This window comes from Haplochromis burtoni, unplaced genomic scaffold, assembly GCF_018398535.1.
Source record: "Haplochromis burtoni strain Fernald_Lab_line unplaced genomic scaffold, NCSU_Asbu1 Contig_17, whole genome shotgun sequence".
Taxonomy (NCBI): domain Eukaryota; kingdom Metazoa; phylum Chordata; class Actinopteri; order Cichliformes; family Cichlidae; genus Haplochromis; species Haplochromis burtoni.
The window spans coordinates 4088772-4114709 of NW_024582378.1; the positions used below are offsets into that span (position 1 = coordinate 4088772).

At 39.1% G+C, this 25938-nt stretch overlaps 2 protein-coding genes across 2 annotated transcripts; both read right to left on the minus strand.

Annotated features, from left to right (window-relative positions):
* Positions 1 to 6597: 6597 nt before the first annotated feature.
* tmem120aa (transmembrane protein 120Aa) lies at positions 6598 to 14883 on the minus strand. The gene is made up of 12 exons (XM_005916110.3): positions 14705 to 14883; positions 13027 to 13145; positions 12089 to 12220; positions 10519 to 10578; positions 10311 to 10406; positions 10020 to 10109; positions 9700 to 9765; positions 9491 to 9552; positions 8722 to 8814; positions 7561 to 7625; positions 7347 to 7415; positions 6598 to 7163 (listed from the first exon to the last, which is right to left on the minus strand). Exons 1-12 carry the CDS (start codon positions 14795 to 14797, stop codon positions 7050 to 7052), a joined length of 1059 nt encoding a protein of 352 aa, XP_005916172.1. The 5' UTR covers positions 14798 to 14883; the 3' UTR covers positions 6598 to 7049.
* Positions 14884 to 16306: 1423 nt separating this feature from the next.
* styxl1 (serine/threonine/tyrosine interacting-like 1) lies at positions 16307 to 21003 on the minus strand. Its single transcript, XM_005916113.3, has 8 exons — positions 20663 to 21003; positions 19964 to 20025; positions 19701 to 19800; positions 19390 to 19523; positions 18697 to 18842; positions 18494 to 18591; positions 17835 to 17947; positions 16307 to 17661 (listed from the first exon to the last, which is right to left on the minus strand). The coding sequence occupies exons 1-8, from the start codon at positions 20961 to 20963 to the stop codon at positions 17503 to 17505; spliced, it is 1113 nt and encodes a 370-aa protein (XP_005916175.3). The 5' UTR covers positions 20964 to 21003; the 3' UTR covers positions 16307 to 17502.
* Positions 21004 to 25938: the final 4935 nt, after the last annotated feature.

Below are 25938 nucleotides of genomic sequence, written 5' to 3' on the forward strand. Positions count from 1 at the left end.
TTGCAAGAACACACAGAGTGTGTAGGAGTGGACCTATTGACCCACTTCACTGCTTATTCTTTTGACCCTCAGGGCCAATTGTTTTCAATATGTGGGTCAAGGACTCTGTTGATGCGGTTATGATGGTGTATGTAAACACTCCCATCTTTATGTTGCTGTGTAAAGAACTGCAGATAGCTTTGAATTGTTTCTGTTTAGTTTGAAATATAGATTTGTCTTTGTTCTGTGACTTAAAGGAATTTGTTAGCTGTTATATTTTGAAGAAATGTCACATGATTAGGTTGGAGGAAGTAAAAAAATCCACAATGTTTTCCCTTTCTCACAATAAGGTGTAACAAGGGTAATCAAGAACTAGGACTTATTTGGAACGGTACCTTGAGACTTCTATTCTACTCTGCAGAGACTACTTTGGAAAGCCTGGGCCCGATTCTCTGATATAAAAAATGGTTTGATCAGAAACTTAATGTTGTAGTATCCCTAATGCAGTATGACACCACAGAAATAGTGTCTGAAATTCTGTGAAAAAGAAAACATAATTTTGCACTAAAGGAACACCTTAGGCTAAAGTCAAAGGGGAAAACAGTGGCTGGTTGGTTGCAATCAACTTGCATGTTCTTGCCTTTGAAATGGCCGCTTCAAAAAGGGGACCTGGTCTAAGACCAGCTGCAGTCAGTTGCTATCAATCTGACATTGGTGCGTCAAGACGGCAACAAAATGGGATAAAACAGCAGCAAGAGGGAGTGATTCGGTTTTCAGTTTAATGGGGTCAAGTTGGCACTTACATGCAATCTCTTTGCAATAACACTGACATTCACTGTGATAAACTGTCTACATCAGACCTGTAGTGCTGTACTTCAGCCAGGAGTGGACTCATCATACACATATGGGGTGCAAAATCAGACCTGTTTTTATTGTTTAAATGTGCAATTTACAGCAAAGTGTAAACCGCCAACTCTATATGGATATGGTGAAACGGGAGATTTCCATCAAGGACCTGTAGCAGACAATCTACAGCAACCATGTGATGCTATCATGTCAATATGGACCAAAATCTCTGGGGATTGTTTCCAGCTCCTTGTTGAATTAAATAAAAAATAATTAAAGCAGAACTGATAGTGGATCCAACTTGCTAATGCAAGCTGTACCTAATAAAGTTTTACAGTGATGGTATATTGTAATCCTGCAGGTAGGAGGCAGAGGGAATACCCAAACACTGGACAGAAAAACAGGCAAAAATAAATAAAAAGTAGGGCTGCAGGGAACCCACATAGAGGTGTATGAAGCCTGAGAAGAAGACTCATGCGTGCAAATAGATGAACTCACAAAAAGAAATATTACATTATACCCTATATACAAAGAGGACTGATTGTAGGGCACTGGTGAAAACAATTAAAGGAAGACACAGGTGGAAACAATCAGTAACCAAAACTCAGCAAACACTAAACGGAACAGAGACAAATTTAATACAATTTCCTGAGATTACTGGGTACTCCTGGATGCTGAAAAGGATTTTATTTATGCAGAATAAAATAATTTACTGTTACACACTCATCAAAACAGGCCCACATCTTGACTCTGTACTAAATATATCATACTTTAAATAAGATATTCTTTTTATCAGCGATGCATTGGCTGGATTTTAAGGTCTGACTTGAGCAGAAGTAGACACTTGGCAGCGCAGAGCCTGTTCCAAAATGCTGTTTGAAGGTTCAAGAGGTAGTAAAGGCGCATGGCAAGGCAGTCTCCTCCTCACTGTCTGCTTTTTGCGGTTGCTATGGAAACATGCAGTCCAAACCCCCAGAAAGGCAGAATGTATGTAATCAGCGCTACAGAGAGGAGGCAGGGGGAGTCCTGCTAGGGTTGCTCCCAAAGAGCCATGCTGAAATAAAGATGAATTCTCTTTTTTCTTTCCAAACTCTGCAGGCCATAAAACTCAGCCTCTTTCTCTCAGTCAGATTTCCTCAGTGCTCATACTCTCATTTAACAAGTGGATGCAATCCTGTTCCCCTCCTATTAAATATGCATGTTTAATTTGTCTCTCAGTTCATATTTCAAGAGGTGAAGGAGTTGCTGTCATGGGACTTAATTTACTAATGAAGAGGGGAAAGAGCTGAATCTCATAAGTGTAAGAACATAAGGCTGGAGTTTCTATAAAAGCCTTATTTTGCTGATTTATTTGTTGATCCACTTAAAAGATCTACATGTCTTTCACCTTCTCCTCTGATTGGCTATATAATGCCATCCATATGCAGGTATAATGAAAATCTTTGACAGACTGCTGGCTGTTCTTAGTCTTGATGGTGATTCCCATAGATGTGGAATTAACTAGGGAAAACAATATAAACACCCCTTAAACCTCTAAAAATTTAAATGAACTGAAATTGGTGAGAAACCCTCTTTGTTAACCTGTTATGAATTTGATGGACTTGTTATTTTGGAGTGATAATTAGTGGCCATTATTTAGAAGAGAGGTTGTAGTTTTATTATCAGCTAACGCTAGCACGCTTGGTTACCAAGCTCCATCCATAGGATGTAGGGGTGCAGGGTGAAGACACAGATAACTGGCAATTAGTACTAACAGACTAATAAATGTTTTTGGTCTTCAGCAGTGTGCAGTTACAGAAAGCCAAGCAGACACCAAACCTCTACCAGTGCTTTGCTTGCTTTTATTAATGCTGTACTCGGCGTGGCTGAAGAATTGTTAAATGTTATTAGTTCTATATTTATCATTACAATATTCACTGATAGCTGTACTACTAGCTAAGTACTAGTAAAGTACTTAAAAATGTTACCCATTTTCAGAGTTATATGGATCAATATTTCTGGTGCAGATGTTTAAAAAGGAACAAATTTTAAATACTTTACATTCTATTTAATCTCCAGTAATGCATCATATTCTACAAAATCATATGTTTGTGGTGGCTGACATGAGCTATATAGGCTATAACAGGATTAAGTTATGACTAACAAAAATATATTGAAATAAAATAACTGTTGAATAAACAATCTTGAGCAGTGTATGAAATTGTTAACTGATAAAAATCTACAAGGGGATTAAAAACAATAAAAAAATTGAACTATTCAGTCAACCAAGTGATTTCTCACAGATGTTCATTTAAAAGTGCTGGCTGAGCCTGCACCAGTTCAACTTGCATGTATTTTTCTGTCTATTTATTTAACTGGTAAAAGCAGGAGCCTTGTGTTTCCTTCCTATCATCAAAGCTTTCCTTCCTAACATGCTAAAGAAATTATTAAAGTTTCTTACACTACACATGTTGGTCAAACTGATTAGTAACAGAAAACTTATATTTTGTGATGTTAAACCAGGGGGCATTTTATTTGTTAATTCTAGCTCAGTTTCTGCAAAATGTGTAGATTGTAACTGTTCTCAGAGCAGTAAAAGCAGAGCTGTAACACACTAGTCTTCAAGATCAGACGCTTGTCTATACTGTGCATGCGCAAATAACCAGAACAAACTGTCGACCGTTTAGCTTGTCCAGCTCAAGCTTTTGGTAGGACTTGGACATGCCCATGAATTCCAGCGACTACAGATTTCAGTGGAATCATAGACAAGCAGAGTTAAGTTCTCTTCCAGCTACAATAACTGCTAACTGCTGCCACAAAATGATTGAATGTAATGAGAGAATCTTTTGGAATGGAACAGTGTTTGAAACGTAAAGAGAGAGAGATCACTTTCACTTTGACTTTTATTTCACTTTCAGATTTAACTGGACAAGCACTGCTTGCCTTGCTTGCCCTGACAGAACACTTCTGTTTTATCGATAGTTTCCCCATTCATAGTATCTGTAGAGTATTAATTGTATGTGTCAGAACACCTATTTACCGCATTGGCCTTAACAATTTCCAAATGGATAAGGTATAAAATCCACCTCTGTAAAGTACACAGGGGGAAAATAGACAAGTCCATGAACGCTTCTTGATCCAGGATATAAAAATATATTGCATGGCTAAAGTTGGGCATTTTACCATGAAAGTGAGTAAGTGGGGGCTGGCTCATTTTCACTAGCCTCCAGTGGCCTTTGCAGGAATGTGGTTTTAGCCACTTCCATTTTTCAAAACCAGACTTTCTGCTTGGCTGGAAGTGATTATTCTCTAAAGTCTTGGTGATGGTGGCCTGTTGCTAGCTAAACTTAAACTACTTTCTTGGCAGCATCAAACATCTGCAACTATAAATTCTATACAGCTAAACTATAAATGGCCTGCATTTGTATAGCACTTTACTCAGTCCCTAAGGACCCCAAAGCACTTTACACTACATTCAGTCATTCACACACATTCACACACTGGCAATGGCAAGCTACGTTGTAGCCACAGCTGCCCTGGGGCGCACTGACAGAGGCGAGGCTGCCAGACACTGGCGCCACCGGGCCCTCTGACCACCACCAGTAGGCAAACATGGGGTTAGTATCTTGCCCAAGGATATTTGGCATGCAGCCAGGAGGCAGCCTGGGATCGAACCACCGACCTTCTGATTAGTGGCTGACCTACTCTGCCACTTGAGCTACAGCCACCCATAACCTGAAATAAACTTTGTGGGAGAAAATACAACAACAACAAAAAAACAGGCTTTAAACACCATAAACCTAAACATGGGAGTATCACTGGAAACGCTCCAGTTAAAGACCCCATGTGGATCAGCCTTTTTCTTCAGAATCAACCCTTCTGTCATGAACTACTTCCTCTCCTCGCCTCTCTTTTAATCAGTCTTTCCCAGATGGAGGCTCATCAGGGCTGCCCTCCTCTTTCATATACAGTCCCTGAGAGAAAGCTTGTGCATTTCGGACCTACTCAACCAGAGACGCCCCCTCGGCCTCTCTGCAGCTGTTAGCCATTCCCAGGCCGGGAGAGAAGGTGAGCACAGATAAGAGGTCTTTATCTGGGCCCCAAAGGAAGGCAGGTTAAGTTTAAGGTGAAGGTTTGACATGGCCGCCGTCTGCTTGCGCTGGCTGTTTCCTCCCACCTCCTCCACCTCCTGATGTGAGGCTCAGGCTCAGTCCCCAATCCCCATGTCCCTGGGCTCATTCTTGATGGCCCCTACTGCTTCAGCTTTAATGAGAAAGATGAAAGAAATGCAGGCTGGGAGAATACCCAACCCTCCTCCCCTCATCTCCTTCTACCACCCCATTCACTTTGCTCCTCGTCCCATTTGTTCAGTACAACCTCGCTCTCACTGGCCCTCCAGCATTAACTCATCTAAGACTTTTTACTGGGGTGGGGGAGTTTTACTGTAATAAATCAGGAACAAGGGTAGTTTCTTTTAAAATTTCAGGTATTATTCCCTCTGATCTTACGTGCAAATTTCTTTCCAGCCTTTATTTCTCGTGCCCTGGCTCTTTGGTTCTGCTGTGGACATGTTTTAATCATAAAGCAATGGAAAAGTGGCTCTACTACTTTTTAATTTTTTTTACTTTTGGTTACAAGATCGTTTTTTGGGATTTCAGGGTTTTCTAAATGTCCCTACATTAAAAATAATCAGTATACTCTGGAATGAATGAATGAATGAATGAATGAATGAATGAATGAATGAATGAATGAATATATATATATATATATATATATATATATGACAGAACATGTTTTTCTATTAAACCACTCCATTTTTCCATTTTCAAAATCAAGGATAAGATCCAAATCTAGATCAAATCATCAGCATGACCTTTACCTGAAAAGGAGCATTATCAGTGATGATCTTCATGTGACTAGCATTAAAGAAGCCAGACTAATGATGAAAAGAGTCCTCAGTCTACTGTCGACATTACTCTTTATCTCTGAGTCCAGTGTTGCACCTAAAGCACTGATTCTGAACAATGTGGCTGTGTTGACAGCACCTAAACAACAGTTCAGCCCCAGAAGGCACAGAAAGATCACACCTCAAAAGATGGGTGTGTTGTCCAAAATTAAAAAAAAAAAAAAAAAGATAAAAATAAAATAATGTATACAGTCTTTTTGCAGCTGGGTCCAGTGTGTTCACCATCAGTTAGTGTAATTCAGTGCTTCCATCTTGTGGCCAGTTTAGGTATTGCAGTACCAAACAAAACTTCTCAAACAACAGCTGTACACTTTAACATTACCATTGCTGTCACCATATTAAAATGTGCAATCAGTTTCAATTTTCAGGTAAGAGAGCTTCCTTTTGCTTTATAGCATACAGAAATTTGCAACAGTCTTGAACCATCCTTTGTTTTTTGCTTCCAGGAGCCAGACGATTTTATTCTTTAAGTGTTTGTGAGCAATAGTTCTCCAAGCTTTCTGAAAATTTATTTGTACCTTGCACTTGATCACTTTCATTCTTTGTTTGTTAAGTGACTTAACACTGTCATATAAATCATTCAAGGAAAAAAAATGCACCTAACTTAAGTGATAAAACCTTTAAACTTGTTACAATTAAAATGTTAAATTAAAAACATTAAAATGTTTAAAAGTACATGTCAGAAACAGAACTACAGGATGAAATTGTACCTAAGACACGTTAGAGGCACGTATGTACACAGAGACAATAGTGCAGCATAATAAAGAGTTAATATTTCACTGTGTGTTATGAGCCCTGCATAGTACTAAAACCCAAAACACGTGGAGGATGGCGGAGTGTTTTTTATTCAGCAATGCACTTTCTCCAAGGCTAAGACACAAAGCAGCTCAGGATTGAGAAACTTTAGAGCTTCCTAAATAAATACAATGTAAATAACAAGCTGTTTAACCAAGAGAGACAGATAATTCTGCCCCAACGATCTCACAGTGTAACTTATTAAGACCAACAAAGTATCTGATTACTTCTTTTTAAGTAAGTCATTGTGACAATACTTTAACATGGTGGTCTGACCAACATTTGGAGAAATATGAAATGAAAGGGACTTCAAAGATGCAAATTAATAGAAGAAGCTGTATATGTAAACACATGGACAATAATAGAGACCACATGCTCCTCCTAAGAAAACATAAAGTGATTGTAATTATATGAATTTACCGTTCCATATATAGGATGGAATTTTTGGAGAATTGGAGAAGCCGTCTCATTAAGGATTACTGTCTTACACGTTTTTAGACTTGTCCTGGTTGTTCATGTATTTCTGGTAAACCACTGCCAGCGTGGTGAAGACGTTTCCCATGAAGAGGACCAAGTAAGAGCAGCCGCACATGAAAACCTAGACCGCAGCAAAATAAACAAAAATAATACACACAAATAATTCTAAATACAGAAAATGTATACCTTTTATGAGGATGTGTTCACTAAAATATCTGTTTTCATGTAATTTTTGCTTAATGACCTCATTTATAAAATAAATAAATTAAAAAAAACAAACTTGTGAAAGCTCTGGTGTACAAACCTGCCACTCTTTACATTCTGGGAGCTGAAACATCCTGAAGAGTGTTATGCTGTTGTAAAGCTGCCAAAACTGTAACAGAACAAATAGTTAACAGTCAAAAATGTCCTAAAACATGTTCCTGCAAGAATTTTCTAATTTAGTATCTAGTGTTTAAAAAAAGAAAAATCTAGTAAAGAGTTCACAGTATTACAGAAAAGAGAAAAGAGCCACTTACATGATAAAAGAACAAAAAGGGCAGGAGGAAGGTCAAGCCTCTCCACATCCAGGACTGGAAACCTTCTGAACACAAAGAGGGGAGAGAAGAGAGGCACTCGTATAAGAGAGACGCTGAGACGATGCATGTGTGTAGGAGGACTATAGACATAGTACACAGCTGACATAAAATAAGATGTTAATAAGTAAATGAGACACTGGGATTTAAAAATACTTATCATGTACAAACATGGTAGTACAGGGATCATAATATTGTTTGTGCCAAGTTAAACATTTTACATTTGAACAAGTTGCCAACATGTCAATCAAATCACCCCTTGGTTTCTGGACTCTACACTGTGTTGGGAGTTCGCCTTGTAATCGGAAGGTTGCCGGTTCGAGCCCCGGCTCGGCCAGTCTCGGTCATTGCGTCCTTGGGCAAGACACTTCACCTAGCGCCTACTAGTGTTGGCCAGAAGGGCTGATGGCGCGATATGGAAGCCTCGCTTCTGTCAGTCTGCCCCAGGGCAGCTGTGGCTACAACTGTAGCTTGCCTCCACCAGTGTGTGAATGGGTGGATGACTGGGTGTGTAAAGCGCTTTGGGGGGGACTAGTAAAAGCGCTAAACAAATACAGGCCATTTAGCGTTTTTAGGATCCAGAGATGACTGTCTTTTTATGTGAGGGTACCCTGATAAGTTATCTGTTAAAGCAAGTAAACTGCATTGATAAAAAGTTAAACACTACAATGCAAAAATAAATGTAAACATAGAGAATTTCACTCGCCTAAACTGAAGCAAAACTCCTTATTTATCAGATAAAAGGCACTAATCCATAAAGAACAAATGGTTTTTTTTGTGAAAACTTGCTTTTGAAGCCTGCCTCAAGTGGCCAGTCTGGGAACTTCAGTTTCTGGCTTAAACTTTTTAGTCAGGCAGCATAACCAACCTGGTGGTGATGCTAAAATGTAATCTCAACTGTTTTCATTGCCTCAGACATACCTTTATCATTCAGTAAATTTATTAGTAAATTACCAAATGTACCACCTGTAACACACTGAAGTCAGATGCCAAGATCAGCCAGATAAATATATCATGCTTTATCTTGTTCTGTACCACCTTCCTCTTCGGCTTGCGTTATTTCAAAGTCATTTATGAATATAAATAACAAGCTGGTGTACTCACCCACTGTAAGGTCCATATTATGTCTCTCTCCCAGTGCTCTGAGTCTGTACAAACACCCACTTTGGTAGTAGTACTGGAGGAACTGAATGAAACCTTTTGTTCCAAGACAAAAGGTGGAACAGATAATTATCCTACAAATCCCAGAAGCGATTATTTTTCAATTATCCATTCCTTTTAAGAGAAGTTAAGCTTGCCCAACAATGAAGTCATACATGCACTTCTCTTTCTTGTGACACAAGTGAGACGAGGACCAACCACAAACAGACTTGCTACTTTGAATATTATCAACAGTTTACACATTTTAACCGTGTAAGAATGACATGCATGCAGGAAACACATCAGAATGAGTACATTCATGTAGCTTTCCTGATTGAGGCTTGTGCATATAGAACCCTAACTGTACAAAATTCTTTATTAAAGTGCATTCATTTCCACATTCCAGGTGCCTGATCTAATGTTTCGGTCTCTATACTAAGAGACAGATACAGCTTTTATGCACTTTTATGATGCTTCCCATGATGAGAATCGAGTCCCCACAAGATATTTAAATGACTATGGGAAAAATATGCTTTCTATGCTTTTCTTTTTTTTCAGTTTTTGTTTGCATTTGTTGTAAATTACTGGATAATTTAGGCCTGAATGAATCCTTAAATTGAAATATGCAGTTCTGCTAGGTAGGCTCAGCTTCATTTTAAGAGTTTGCAAGCCAAAATCATCACCTGACAACTCATACTGCAAGCATGTCAATGAAACAGGGGCAGTCTCTTACTTTGGTATAAGCAGTAACTTAGAAACTGGTTCCTAAACATCTGGTAGAGTGCACCTTCAGGCCTGTCAACAAGGACATAAAAACAAAGCACACCCACATAATATGTATGTCATTTAAAACGGAAAGGATTTCGATAGCAGGGATGCAAACAGTTATTGTATCATTGAATAATTTTAAAACTGTGATAAAAGTGCAAAAACATCACTCACCAAGTGAGCATGACTCCAGACAAGAAGGTTGACACATAGTGATGGAAAACCCACCAGCCTTTGATCCTGAAACAATTTGGAAGATTGAAGGATTACAGACGGGATACCAACAAGAAAATAACATCTCATAAATAAGATAAACCAAACAAAATATATAATAGTCATTATAACTGGTCACATACAGTAGTTACAGAAAGGCTTAAGAATAAGGCCTTCTGTAGTTGACAATGCCCTGCTTTATCGCAAAGCCTTTGCATATAATCTCCTATTATCATTAAAAGAAAAACAGTGGAGACAGAGGAAATAAAATGGTCACAGACCTAGAGCCGTTGCTGATGAGGATACTCTCCCGGATGGTGAGAGTGCAGTAGTACCACACCAACAGGAAGTTGAACAGGGCGTCTAGGACTCTAAAAACAACAAACATGATGATGATAATCTTCCTTTATACATTAACATGGGACCTGTAGTGGATTTGCAGAGAATTCAACATTTACTACTTGCTGCTACAAACATTTGCCAATAATGAGCGAGCTGACAACATCATCCACAAGTTTCATGAAAACCAACTCAAAAGAAACAAAACAGTAATGAGGTGTGGGAAATCATACCTGTAGCTTAACAAAAAGCGACACGTAAAAGAGAATACAAAGAGGATGACAGTGAGGACCAGTTTGAACTTCTCATATTCGTCTTTGTAGGCAAATCTGTTTCATGAAAGAATAGAAATGATTATTATTGTGGTGCTCATGTGGCCGCACTTTAAGAGGCATTTTTAGGTTTGAAAGAAGAAGAAAATGACCCTTATACGGGACTTACTTTGACTGTTTGTTGAGGAGTGTTATATTGACATTTCCTAAAACAAGATTGAGATATAACCTAAACAGGAAGAGGCATTAGTTATCCAAAATGTCCTCAAATCTTATATAAATATGTTTTATTTTTAAAACGCAAAACTCATCCACTTTAAATTAGAGATGGACCGATCCAATACTGACGTAAATTACTGGATCGGATATAGGAGAGAAAAAAAAATGTAATCCAATCCATTAAATATCAAAAAGCACCTCACAAAACTCGCGACACGGCGTAACTCGGCCCATAACCGTAGCACGTCGGAGCAGCGTGCGTCACCTGATAGAGCGGCTGTGTGTATTTGTAACCTCGCTACCAAACCGGCATTTCATCTCCGAGGAAGTGATCCCAGAGAGAAGTAAATCAAGTGTGTAAGTTCATCTCTGAATGTTTGTAAAGCATTCCCACGTTAAGCTTAACAACAGATATATGGAGCGACTGGCTCTTCTCTCTCTCTCTCCTGCTGCTACTTCAATAATGAAACTGCTTAATGATCAGCTGATCGGCTTTTCTGTCGCGAGTCCGTCTCTCTTTGTTTTTGGCCCACTTTGCACCAGAAAGAGGAAACCAGCGGCTGAACAACAGCAGCACGTTTAAGCTTGATCAGCTGTTGTTAGAATTTATTTAATATTACTTTCTACACCAGGATCTTTTTCTACGTAGCTGACGCTGGTAACTGTGCAGGGGCGGATCTAGCAAAGTTTAGCCAGGGGGGCCGACAGGGCATTAACAGGGAAAAGGGGGCACAAAGACATACTTTTCTTTCTTATTCTCATTTAAAATGTCTAGCTTTTAATAAATAATTATCTGAATCTTACACCCAAAGTTTTAATCTGATGTAAAATGTATAGAAGTCCATTACTGTATATAGTAACTGTTAAGTCTAATATACCCTAGTAAGCTATAGTACTTTTTCCTTTGGGAAGGTACCATCTGTGCAGTCTGCAGTTCTGTTGAAGAAAGATGTTGAATCTATTTAATTATTCTTGAAAAATAATTTATTTCTGTGCATTTTTTTTTCACACTGCATCAAATTAAAGTTGATTACGTCGATTAAGCATCATGAGGTGGAGGGTGGGGGGTGGTTCCCTATTTTTTTTGCTGGGAGTTTGCAACCCTATTAGTTAGGTTGCTTAATATTTCTGCTAAGTACTCTTTAAAATACCAGAATAGGAAGGATGGAGTAGGTTTAAGTTTATTAGATTGATCAGTATTGCTGAACTATGAAATATTTTGGGTGCAGTGTATTTTTTGCATACAGGTATAACAGAATGGCTTTAGTGTTGTTGTTTATTTAAACTTGAGTATGAACTTATACAAAATGCAGCAAGATATTTAAAAAAAACTGTTTTATTGATTAAAAACCACACTATATCGGATTCATATCGGTATCGGCAGATATCCAAATTTATGATATCGGCATTGGAGATAAAAAAGTGGTATCGTGCCATCTCTACTTTAAACATTTTCCTTGTTTACTTCCATTTGGACAAAGAAAATTGTAGCTATTTATCATTCTCATTTAGAATCATACCCATTCCTCTTGGGGAGAAATGCTTCCATCTCAAAGAAAGTATGTGCTCTGTCTTTGATGGAGTCCTCGATTTCTGCGATGGCATCCTCTTCCTCTGGACTTAATTTGGCTGTTGAAGAATTTGATTTGCATCTAATGGAAAAAAAGATTTGTTAGGACAATTGTTAGGTTTCATGCATGTAGGAAGATGTTCACAGAGTCAATTTTAATTTTAGATCCAGTTTGTGGACGAGGTAGGTTGTGATTCTGTTGTGGCAGTTATAATCCATAATAATGCCCTCCTTCGGAAAATGCCTGCAATTGGTCAGATCCTCCTATTGCAGGCTAGATTTTGAGAACTCAGTGGAGGTGCAGGAGTTTAATATCCTCCTTAGCACACATGATTATAACATGCTGAAAGATTATCAATTTTTTGCTCAGTGATGCCAAAAATGACTACCTATCCCAGCTTTATATATCCATGAACTTAAAAAGTCTGAATTATGAACCCTTAGTATCTGAAGAAAGTATTACGTGAAGTACATTCAAATATAACTCTTACTTGACTTTTAAAGTCCTCACATTTTTTTGCATTTATACTCCCACTGACCATATCTGTCATACTAAGTTCATGTTTTTTTGTAGAGCACAAAGTCTTCCAACACCCAGCTGAAGTTTTTAAAAAGAAACAAAGCTTCTTTAAATGCCAATTAATACTGAACTGCAAAACTAAACATAAAAAGCTGCAGTTACTCTTTAAAAAGCATGTCTGGTAATATTGGAGAAAGTGGAAAAAAGTCCCTGAAAACAACCAGCTACTAAAAAGCCAGAATAAATTCCTACCCAATTCATTTTTTGGGCTTCTGTATCCTGAATGAGCTGATGACACAAATGCTTTTACAAAAACATCACACACACATATTTCAAGTTATCTTGTCTCATTTCTGATCAATACTTACTCTTCTAGGGACACAGTGAGCTCTTTCAGTTTCTTCCTCTGACGTGCGATAGCGTTTGAGCAGCTGTCTTGCAGTTTGGTCACGTCCTCAAGTTTCTGTTTATATAGACGATGGGTGTCCTGGGGTTAAAAAGAAAAAAAAAATCCAGAGGATAATATAAATATGTATGGTGTAATGCAAAAGTTTTAATTATGATGAAATCTGCAAGGTAGGATGGGCACAAAAAGATAAAAACCAACCAAAGCTTTAACAAAATAGAATCAGAATCATAAAGACTTTATTTATCCCCCAAGGGGCAATTAAAATTAACCAAAGACTCTGATGCTGTTGCATGTTTTTCTTTAATGGTTGCAATACAGGCTGCTAAATGGGTTATCATGTAATAATCATGGATTTATTGTTAATGGATTCTTGGATTCTAACCCTAACCCATAGATATTTTAAATGATTACATGAGAAAATCTGTCTAGCTTCCAAAGCATTTAAATAAGTTATTGTACCTTAATTATTTAACTATATATTTGAGGTAGGTATAATCAGACATAAGTATGTTGCTTTCCAGAAAACATGTGACTGGTTATCACAGTTGGTTTGTACAAGTTTGAGACACTTTTAACTGCCAATTTTTCTGTAAACTGATTCTGTAAAAGTTGGGCACAGGAATAATTTTTTACCTCCTTGGCTTCATATTGTGGCAAATTCCCAGAACTGAGCAATCAGAATTGCACAAGAGACAGAGAAATGGTTGTGCCCTCTTGTATATGACGGAAAGTGATGCAATTTTACGCAGAATTTACAACTGCAGACAGCAGTTACTACTTTGCATTTTACTACTCACACACACATATTGATAAAGGGCAATCTGGTATTCAGTATCCCACTCAAGGATACTTTGAAAGGAATTGATCCAACAACCTTCCAGTTAGTAGACAACCCACTGTACCACCCAAACCACAGCTGCTCTAATATGATGTGTAAATTGACATGGTAAGACAAGTTACCTAGAAAAATATTTGTGTATTGTGCTACATTTACTAGCATAAACAGACCTACTCAAAAAACTCTGTCTCAATGTATTAATCTTAGCAAAGACAGACTGAATATATAAAATCTATTTTATGTGTTTGCATCATTGTCTTGCAGTTAAAATGCTCGCCTTTTTAAAATGTAAAATTTCCAGTTACACCAAAATTCACATTCAGTATATTGCTCCAACAATTGTGTTTTTAAATGTAGTTTTTCTTACCTTGATGCTGGTTTAGAACCTGAACACTTCCTTTGACAAGTGACATACGCATTTCAGTGCCTGCCATTTAGTTATATATTAACACCACACCTATAAACGACAACCAGGCCTATATCAATATATGTGCACTGTAACGGATCTAAGCTCTCAACGATAACAACAAACCAACACCCATAGCCCCGAGGTTCTTCCTTTAACAGTGTGACAGCTGTCACGGTGGAGGAAAAAAAAAAGAGGCTGTTGTCCTCGCAGGAATTAAGCTTAAGTTTCAATGACATTTTGTGCATCTCTTGGCTGTCACAAGACAGTTATCTTGAGCTGCTGAAGGCGAGCCCCTCATTGTGTAGCCTGTGCGTTTCCCCCACCTACCCCCGACTGTTAGCTTACCCGGGCAGGGGTAACCGGGGTGGACACACCATTTAGTTAAAATACCTGAATCTGTTGGTAGTCCTTCTCTAAATCCTCCCATTCGCGTAAGCACTCAGATAAACCACCTGGACTGAACAACATTTTTCCCTCTGGCATCAGGAAACCTCGCGGAGTTGGTCAATAATCACACTCGAGTGAGCAACAGTTGTACCACCCAACAGAATTAAAGCTCAACAGATAAACTGGCGCTACTTCCTGCAAGCACCTTCACAATAAAGGTGTTGAGGTATTTTAACGTTCCCAGTTCAAAACGGATGGATAATAAAATACGTAAATTGGCATTAGTTAAACATAATTATAAATGTGATGTAACTAATTGCGGTTTAATATTTTATTAATTTATGTTTTAGTTTCCAATGAATAAGTGATTTATGGGGTACTTTCAATGAGTTTTTGTTACTGACACCGATGGTCCAAAAAAACCCAAAAACAACCCCCCCCCCCCCCCCATAAATAAATAAAAAATAATGAATAAATAAATAAAAACAGAAGGTAGAAGGACACACATTATGTAAACACAGTAATTATAGTGTGTGTGTGTCTGTGTGTTTGTGTGTGTTTGGCTTAAACCACCATTATTTGTAAGTCTATTATTTTAACATGAATTTGTTTTAATTTAATTTAACTTCATTTGTAATTTCATTTACTTATTTCATTGCTGCTCTGTTATGAACATAATGTATTCGAATGGTGGCTTACAGAATAATTTCATATATATCTTTTTTCCCCCCAAATAGTATAGATAGCAGTAATCCTATAAAGTCCAAATATATTACTGTGTTCACTCCAAAACCACTTTACACTAACAACAGTACTATTTAATTTCAAGGATTAAAAATGTATGCTTTTATTTTTTTTAAAATGTCCCATCCGGTTAATCATAGGCTTGTAACTAGTTACCCCAATCAGATGTCAGGCTGGCATTTCGGTTACCCCTTATCAGCCAATCAGCTCTAGTATCTTTAGAGCCGCTTTGTCACATCAGGAAATAGTGCCCTGAGTTATATCTTTCAGGCAATACAACAGCTTTTTATCCATCCAAACTAACCAAGCTAATAAGCCGGGTTTGCCACATTACCCTAAACTGTCATCTAATCCTAGCCATGCTAGAAACTACAGAAACACAGATAATTAGGATATATGTTACTACTCAGTTGGGATTTTACAGAGAAGGCATTCTCTCACCAGAAAGGTAAAATCTAGGGTTATAAATTGCACACCACTTGGCCTGTGGCCTGTATTTTTAGAGGTGACGTTGTGCAACTGTGCAAATAGGGGAAAGTGTTACCGTCAATAATGTAAGCGCCTCTGGCAGGGCCATTTAAGAACCTAAATCAACAACCTTTGTCAATACAAACCAGGTCCTTTAAATTCTGCAAAATACAAAAAAAGCAAAAAATAAAAAAAGATGTTACCTTCATTTTTTTTTTATCCTTGTGTATTGTAAAACTATATCAACACCTGAAATTGAAATCCTTGCTTTTTTAACCTTAAAAATCCATAAAAATGGTGAAAAGGTTATTTGTTTGCATTTAAGGCAGTAATGAATAATGAATGGAGAAATTCATTATTTAGAAAAGTTTATTTAAATACAGTTTTATTAACCATTTTTACTTGAAATTGATCCTTTAAATTACACCCAAAATTTTGTGATGAAAGGGAATGTTTGGAGATTTCATTGCTTTGGATCAAATTTCCACTTAAAGTCACTGGACATTTCAATACTTTCAACATTTCCAATAAATCTCAGTGTATTTATTTAAACAGTTCAATCCAATATTAAATGAACTAATACTGAATGAACCTAATCTGTATCTTAATTAAAATACAATTCCCTTGTCCCCTCCGTGAATTGCTGCCTTATTTTGGTAGAGGGGTTTTTGTGTCCAAGGGATCCCGGGGGCTATGTTGTCAGGGGGCTTTTGCCCCCTGGTAGGGTTTACCATGGCAAAGTGGTCCTGGGTGAGTGACCAGACAAAGAGCGATTGAAAAACCCCTGTGAGTGTGAAATCTAGGGAACAGTTCACCCTGCCCAGGATAGAGTTACAGGGTTACTGGGGCCCTGCCCTGGAGCCAGCCCCGGTGGTAATGGTAGTGGTGGTAGTGGTACAGCCCAAAGAGGGGACACCACCTACAGGAGGCGCTATGGGGTAGGGTGCAGTGTGTGCAGGGGCGGAGACCCTGACAGAACAATCACCGGGCTACCGAGCAATTGGGATATGGAACGTCACCTCTCTGGTGGTGAAGGAGGCTGAGCTAGTGCGTGAAGTTGAGAGGTACTGGTTAGATATAGTCAGGCTGACCTCAACGCACAGCTTGGGCTCTGGAACCAGTCTCCTGGAGAGGGTCTTGACTCTGTTCCAGTCTGAAGTTTGCTTTGATGAGAGGTGGTGGACTGGGATAGGTATCTTAGTATCCCCCTCCGCTTGCTGCCTGTGCATTGCAGTTGAGGTGGTTTGGGCATCTGACAAGGATTCCTTCTGAGCGCCTCCTGGGTGAGGTGTTCTGGGCATGTCCCACCAGGAGGCGGCCCTGGGGCAGACCCATGACATGCGGGAGAAATTATACCTCTTGGTTGCCCTAGGAACACTTTTGTGTTTCCCTAGACAAGCTGGCCAGGGAGAGGGAGGTCTGGGCCTCTCTGCTTAGTCTGCTGCACCCACGACCTCTCCGCAGATAAGCGGAAAAGCATGGATGGATTAAAAACCAAGGTTCTGTGAAGTTAGAGACTTGCATGCAGTCAATGTAGGTATATCAAATATTTTAAATGTTACATGGGCCACATATACAGAATCCAGAGTTCAGATGACTAAAAAAAATTCTTTTGTTAAAAATGTGATTGAGACAAAATCAGTCGTTGTTGTTCCCAAAGTGTGAAGCTCCCAGTTGGACAACTGCTGCAGAAAACCTGTGTTTGGCCTCATGATGGGTTTACATTTGAGCATATGCGTCCAGGCCTCCTGAAAAAGTTAAACCAACATCATTATGCACTATATTTACTGTACTTTCTATAACTAGGATCAGTTCTTTCTTGGTGCCATTTTGGAAAATATATTGTTTTTCTTGCCATTTGAGGACACAAGAGCCACACTTTGTGCACATACTGCCACTAAACTGAACGAAACAAACTTGCCTTTAGTGTGTATTTGAGGTAATGGATGAGAAATGCAATGGCCACTGCGCTGGCGCGGCTTCTGCCTTGCTTGGAAACTATCAGGACACGAGAGCCCATGTTGATGTGGGAACCTGAAAGCAGGAGATAACAAGAAAGCCCTCTGCAACACCTGTTCTGTGCAACACTTACTACATTTATAGCAACAAAAAAACAGAAATTAGAAAAATCTGAAATCACTCATTACAATTTGTGGTGGATGGATTGCATTGCATAATACACATTGCCTCAAATAATAATTTTCTTTTTAAAATACATTCAGTAAGTTAACGTTACACTCTGTGATTTTAAGTTAACGCTATGACTTCTGGATTCATGATACATGATGCATTTCTTTCAGATGGACAGTCTTGAAGCTGTTGTATTTTTACATATTAATAACAAAATAATTCAGAATTTGAGTAATATGCAATCAGTTTTTTTAGTTTGAGATCTTGAAATTTTTACCTGAACTAAGACAGCCAACTGCATTTATATAATTATTTCTGTTCTCCTTCTAGAGTTTGCCCAACTGAAGAAATTCAGACACCTATAATTCACTAGTTTCTGACTTCTGTGAATTAAATTATAAAATTCAGATTTTTAAACGTCTTGTTAATGAAAGCAAAGGAACAACTTACTAACAAAATTGCAGATCCTTTCAAAGCTTGAATATAAATCAGACCGCACTGAGTCAGCCACAGGGGTGATAAGCAAGGCATGGATCTCCTTCATGAACCTTGATTTGAAGGAATTTAAAAGAGTAAAAAACAACAAAAAATAAGATCTATAAAGCAATATGTTAATTATTCTCTCTAATACTCAATATCCAGCCCAGCCTTACTCGAGTGTGTTACTCTCTGAGATGCTGACGATAGCGCCGATTTTCAGGTCTTTGAGAAGAGTGGAGTCCAAGGATTGCTTCTCATCACCCATGTACAGCAGTCCTGCTAAGATCTCCACTGGGTAAATCTTAAGGCTTTCCAGCTCCTGAGGTAGCCCACAGATATATACAATCAATTACAACAATTCTCCAAACTGCTTAGACTGGAGCCTATCTCAGCTGTTATGGGGCTAACAGAGTGACAGAAATACTCAATGGTACCATCCACACAGAAGGCCAATTTATAATCACCGGTTAACATAACATGCATGTCTTTGGACCATGACAGGAAACTGGAGTACTTTGGGAAAAGGGTAAACATCTAGGTTAACCAGTAGGTGGCAAACAGGAAACTTATTGCATGCAAGGTGGCAGTGCAATAATTACCTGACACATTTTATATTTTTTAGGCAGAAACTGGAATCAGTTCACTTTAGCTGGATATGTGGGAACACATATGAGTAAGAAACTGCCCTGTAGCCGCTAAACACTGGCCTTATGTTACCTTATATTGCAACATATGTAATTTGGCAATTAATTGAATGCTGATGGAAGATTTGTATACCTGGCTCCAGATAAGACAGGCCCCCCCATAATCTTAAATTGATGAAAAAAAATGATGGCAGGAATGTTTGTGTTTTAGGAGAGTTCTACCATGATGGTGTTCAGGATTTTCTCAGTCCTCAAAAAAGGGTATTGAGCTGAGAATCTCTGAAAGCCTCCTCTCAATATCTTGACTGGATTGAGGCTAGCCTTAGCGAACACTTGGGCACATGAAGTTGCTCTGCCTGTAATCACAGGGAGAGAGCCACAATAAGCATTGCTTTTAAGGCTGAAATACAGATTTTATTTATTTATTTTTGTTTGTTTGCAGGAAACCAGTTGTTTTCTTTTGGCACAACAATGCAAATAAAATGCATAAAAGTGGACTTGCTCTGAAGAAATCTCTCATTTACCACTCTAACCTTGCTCCTGTAAAGAGCTTGTGTTGTTGTCGTAGACCACCACATGCTGCATACTTTCAACCTCCACAAACTCTGGAAGAAGGAATGTCCCCTCTGAGTCCTGGAAAAAGTCAATTTGAAAGTTTTGGTACAGTCGTGTGCAAAAAGTTTAGAGGAAAGATTAAAGCCTGACTAAATGTACAGGAGAAATTTGTAGTTTGAGCCCTGGGTTTTTGCGCACACACACAGACACATGTCAACTGTGGACCCAATGATAGCCATACCATTTTAGCATTTTTAGCAGTTATGATGTGACTCCTGTAGTAATCTTCGACTTCATTAGCATCTGGAACAGAGACATACAACACTCAACAAAGTTACAACTAACGGAATCAAGTTTATCAATCAATTAATCAATTAAAACAGATTATTATCAATCTCACAAGCTTATTTGGTTTTCATATTTTTTTTTTTTAGATATATGTAATTTTGCCTATATTTGACAACAGCATAATAAAACTGGAAATTCAGTTTTTTAATGTGCCACCCCAATATTTTTGTTGGCCCCCATACGGCCACCACTATAAAAAAGACTGGAGGCACCCCTGCTAAAGGGAGCAGGTGAAATAAGAAAATAAATTATATTGCAAAATATAATATTGCATAAAGTTACAAGTAAATCCATTAAGTGTCATGTTTATGTTTGAACACTTTTTACGTTTTACTCTAAATCAAGCCTGCGGGTTTGTTTTGTTTTTTGCGCTAATGGGCAAGGTTTTGATAAAAGTATAAAATCATCCAGCACAAAATTGGGTATATCTTTTGCACAGGTGAGACTTTGTGAACAAAACCTTGTGAGAATGAGTCTCTTAAAGAAACAAAAAGCATGTGCTATAGCACTCATACCCATAGACAACACAGAGTAATTAAGCATAGGACTTATCTAACCAGACAAATGTTGGTACTGGCCGATTTTCTCTTACCAATCAAACACAGGTAGTTGATCTCTGCGAGTCTGGGCACACGTCGGCACTGATTGAGGATATTGTAGAGCTCAAGCGTCTCACACATCACGATTTTAGCCATCACACGGACAGCTGTAACAAGAAAACACTGAACTGGAAAACTACTGTCAGCAAGCGATCCGAAAAGCTTGACTTGCCAGGTAAACGCAGATACAAGTAGCGCGTCCACGTCCGCTTCCGCTTTTTTTGTATGGGTTCTGTTGCTAAGCAACTCAGCGTTATCGCTCATTGGGCGTTGGCGATGATGTAGATTCTGCATTGTAGAACGGTAAGTGACTGCACCTGTGGGAGGGAGAGCCTGAAAGTATTTAAAGGAGCTCAGTGAACAGGTATGCATTGTTCTGGAGTGAGGAAGCGGGTGAGTGTAGCGTGTGCCTCAGCCAAGCAAGCTGCAGCCTATTTTACTTTTAATTTTGGGAGAAGTGTTCTAGTTGCATCCTGATTCCACTGTTTTGGGAGTCCATTGAAGCTCTAACCCTTAGGGGAAACACTGAACCCAGGAAGAGTTAAGTAGTTTTAATGACATAGTTATCCGTCTCTGTGTATGTTATTTCTAGAAAAAAATAAGGACTTAAACATCTATTGTAATAGTAGCTTAACAGTATCTTAGCTTCACCAACTAGCTTTTTTAATGATTTCCCAAAGTACAAATGCAAACAGAGTCCATACAAAGGCATTTAGAAAGAAGAGTTTCTCCCTTTAATTTGAAGTTAAGTGTTAGCTAATCTGTTAGCTAATCTTAAAATGTCTATTTCTTGCTTTCACTTAACATCAGTGTGTTGAGAAGCCTTACGAATCCTTCTGCAATATATTTGTTTGGAGTGACGTTTGGAAATCTTTCTAAAACATTTCTGGACTATTAAAATTGAGGGTAAACGTTCATTTACCCTCTGAGCTTGCTAAGTGGCAAATATTGGTGCTGTTTCAACTAACACTGCTGTTAAAATTATAAGGGGCAATTAATAAGAAATTGAGAGGGATTTTTATTCTTTGAGATGTTAACGTGATTCAAAGCAACTTCTATGTTGCTCACTGTCCTTCTATATTTCCTAAAAACAATGCTGATCTTAGAAGGCAAAAAAAGCAACCCTACCTAATCTCTGCCTCTTCCCTTAACTTAAGACTTGGTGATTTTAATACCACAGTGATGGCATTGATTGTCTGGTGTGCACAGGCAGGAATTGGAGCGTTCCCTGGTAGGATGAAGGAATGTTTCTCCTTTGGGATTCATTCATAAACTCTTGGTAGTGTTGCAGTGAAAGTGGTCAGAGCAGTTGTCTCGGGGGCACATCCCTAGACTCGAGGGGGTTGCTGTTTATACAGTTGCCTGTCTCACTCTTGTGGTTTTCAGTGCATAAATACCCACTGCAAGTAACTGCATGAAGACTAGGGTTGAGATTAGTAAGTTTCTTGGTAGGCAGTCAGTGGGAGAGCTCTAATTAAATTGCACATCATGGATCACTGCTGTTCTCTAAGGCTAGCTTTGTTTAACCTGCATTTGAACAGAATACTTTATTAATCATGTGGTGATAGTTACAATAAGAACAGTGAAAGAAATCTCCATCCCGGGTCATCCGTGGATCGGGTTTTCCTCCGAGGCGTGGGCACCTATAAGCAGAGTTTTGTCTTTACCCTATAAGATTCAAAATTATTCAAAGTAACACTCAGGTATGCCATTCAGCAGGTTAGTTACGACGTCGGGAGTAGCTTGGCAGAACAAGGAAACACAGACTGCTTCAGGTTGCCTTCCCAAACCAACTCAAAGGTTTATTCATCATACAACAGTTTATATAGAGGAAAAAGGTTCGTGTGTCAGCAGATTCTCAGTTCAAACCGGTACAAACCAAATAAGGAAGCGTCTTCCTGCCCTCTGAGCAAAGAAGTATCCTTTGTATAGTTTATCAGTTCAGCTACAATTTATGATTATCCCAGCGAAATACACTCCTAGACATAGAATACAGAGTTCTTTCATTAGTGAATTCTGAAACAAACCACCTGGCCTTTAACAAACCCTTTTCTAAGAGATAAAGAAGGGAGGATGGGAGTAAGGAAGTGATCTCTGTGGTATTTTCGACCTTGAGGTACCAGCCTGTGATTCTTACACATTAATTCTTGGGTCACAGAGAAAGAGAAAAAACTAGTAAATGGGCCTTATTGAGTAACAGTTTTCCTGTATAATATCACTATAAAACAATATCCTGTAAATGCTACCATGGTATCAAAATATCACAACAGTTCTCTCCTTTTATCATAAAATGATAACATGGTATAAAGACAGAATGTAATAACATAATCTAAAGACAAATCATAAACGTAAAATAAATCATAAATGTAACTGGTCCTTCGAGCAAGCTTAATATCAAAAATTCTGAGAGCGTATACATGGTATCACACAACAGACAATCATCAAAAACAAAATAATACCTGCTGCAATGGTTACAAAGGCTACAATTAGTTCCTTCCATTTTCCAAACGTGTCCTGTAGCCACTTGTCTAGCCACTGACCGTGACCTGCATTGGCTCTTAGTTCTATCTGCAATGCTTCAAGTCTATTCATAGCTTGTGTGAATGAACCGTTAGGGGCGGTATTATTGGGAATGAAAGTACAGCATACATCTCTAAACATCGCGCAAACACCTCCCTTCTCAGCTAACAGCATGTCTAAGGCCATTCTATTTTGCATGGTCATTAAAGAGGTAGCAGACATCTGTTCTCCTAGGGCTTTAAGGGCCGTATTGGTCAGATTGGTATGTCTCTGCTGATGGTAATAAACATAATTGATCCAGGCTACATTTTTGTTTACCTGTATCCACGGTAGTATTGAGGCAAACCCTGCTGATATTTCTCCTTGTGCCTTTAATTCCTTTGGTATCCCGCGTGGAACTCCTATAGCATCTATGTAAACGTTATGTGAGTAAGCGGAGCGTTTTGTACGTCTGCTGGATACAGGCAGATCAGAGGTTTGTTGTATTAGTAGTTCTTGGGCTAAAATTACTAGACCACAGGTACCGGTCCAATTAACAGGTAAGGCTAATCTGAGAGTATTATTGCACAACCAATAACCGTTAAGGATTGCTCTAGTTAGGCGCGTGACCATGTGTGATTTAACTAACTCCCCCCAGTCAGTATCATTTAATACACCCTCTGAGGAAACAATGATCGATTCTCCGCTCGAACTTGAACTGTGTGTGTGTTCCTCCAGATATGATAAAACTTCAGCCACAGAGACAGCTAGCCATGTCTCATTACAGCGTGCACCTGGGGAGTCAGAGAAGAATGTATAGTTATCCTTTGTATAATCTATGTGGGTGTCTGGGCCAGTTAACTTTAGTCTGCGCAGACATATATACTAGTATTAAAATGGAAAGGGATCTGTCCTAGGGGTAGTGAGGGCTTTAACCTATTCTTAGGGCGTTTCATTGGGGCACAGGTCCCTGCGGTGTCATTAGATAACTTCAATAATTCGCCTAATTGAGTCTCAGGGTTAGTTGGTTGGTGGGTGTGTGTGTCTAAGTAGGCAGTCGAGAGGGCTCAGAGTCAACTGTAAAGTGTCTTTAAGGAGAGCATTATTTCCGCCGATTTTCTCTAGTCCCTCAGTGAGGGGGAAACCGGATATGGGGTATCCTACTATAACCTGTTCTGGATTACCCTCTGAACAGACATAACAGTTACGGTTTCCTAAATCACGAGCAGCTGTTCTAGCATTTTCATACCAGGAGTTAACTCCTGCTCTAGGGGGCGCATAAAATGGTTTATTAGTGGCGTCTATGTTGCCATTTACTGATTGTGAGGAGCGTATTAAATAGGTGTCTCGCAAAATAGAGCATGAGGTATTGTCAGCAAAATATGACCTGCAGAAATGTGTACATGGCTGCAGTCTACAATACAAAATGGCAAAGAAAAATCCCAAGGTTAATGCGATAGATATGATAAATAACCTAAATATATAAGAAAAACAGTTCTTCAGTTGTCTCCTGGCCTGGTCCGAGGTTCGAGAGACATAGAATAAACGTCGTATGATGACAATGGGCATTTCATTTTCTCCATGATCAGGATGGAATGAGTCCATCTTTATCAAGTTAGACATCATGTGGTACTCTCGGCTTTCTGTTCCTACTGGATGTTCGAGTACCTTGTTGTTGTTCAGGTGAAGCATCAAAGAGCTCTCTGAGTCTTGGCTCTTTCAGGCGTTGTGTGTTAATCAGTGATTGCGTGTGTGTAGGTGTATTGGATCCGGGCGCTGGCTCGCCTGAGTCGTCATCTACGTGTGTTTATTTGTTCTGGTTCCCGGCGCTGGCTCGCCTGAGTCGTCGTCTACTTGATCCGACACCTGAGGTGGTCTGGTTGGGCTGGTTTTAACCCTGCTGGCATGAATCAACTGAGGTTGTCCGTCTGTGAGGATGCTGGTTCTCGTCACTGCAAGCACAGTCTGGGGGCTGGAAAACGCGGCCTCCCCGAGTGTCCTTGGGTTTTAGCGACTTCACCAAAAACCGCGTCTCCTGGTCTCCACTGGTGAGTTGGAACTGTGGAGGGGAGAGGCTGAGAGAGACAAACTTTCTGATAGTTATTATTCAGTGTTTCTACCAGATTGTGAACATAGTCGGACAATGCAGTGTCTATGTTCCCTTCCAATAGCGGTGCCCCTCTGGAGGCTGACCATGGTGTTGGAAATGGTCTTCCCATGATTATTTCAAATGGAGATAATTTGGTTGCTGTGGATGGAGTCATAATGTATGAAATGGAAAATCTGGTTGTGATAAATGCTGATGTTTTGCTTTTGGTCTCCCTACATTAGTTCGTGCACATGTTAGACAGGTTGCTAATATGCTTTTTACTGCATGTAATGTTTTCTCAATTACAAATCTTGATTTTATTGCCCCTATTACCCCTCCCTGTCCAACATGACTCACACCATGAAAATGTTGGACAAGGACTGGCAGCAGGGAAGATGGGAGGGCAATCAAACACTCAAAATTTTTGTATAGGCCATCTCTGTCATCTAAGGTACAGTCATTATCCTCCCAATAGGTGTAATCAGATGCAGAGGCCTGCTCTTGTATAAATTTTAAATCAACATTTGTTTCTAAATAGTCTGGGAGTGTAACAAGTGGCAGCTGTAGGGGCACAGATAATACTTCCTGTGGAGGTGGGAGCTGTGACGCAGCTGCAGCTTTGGCAGTCACGTCTGCTAGGGCATTACCTGCTGCTTCGTCTGTGTCAGCTGTACTGTGTCC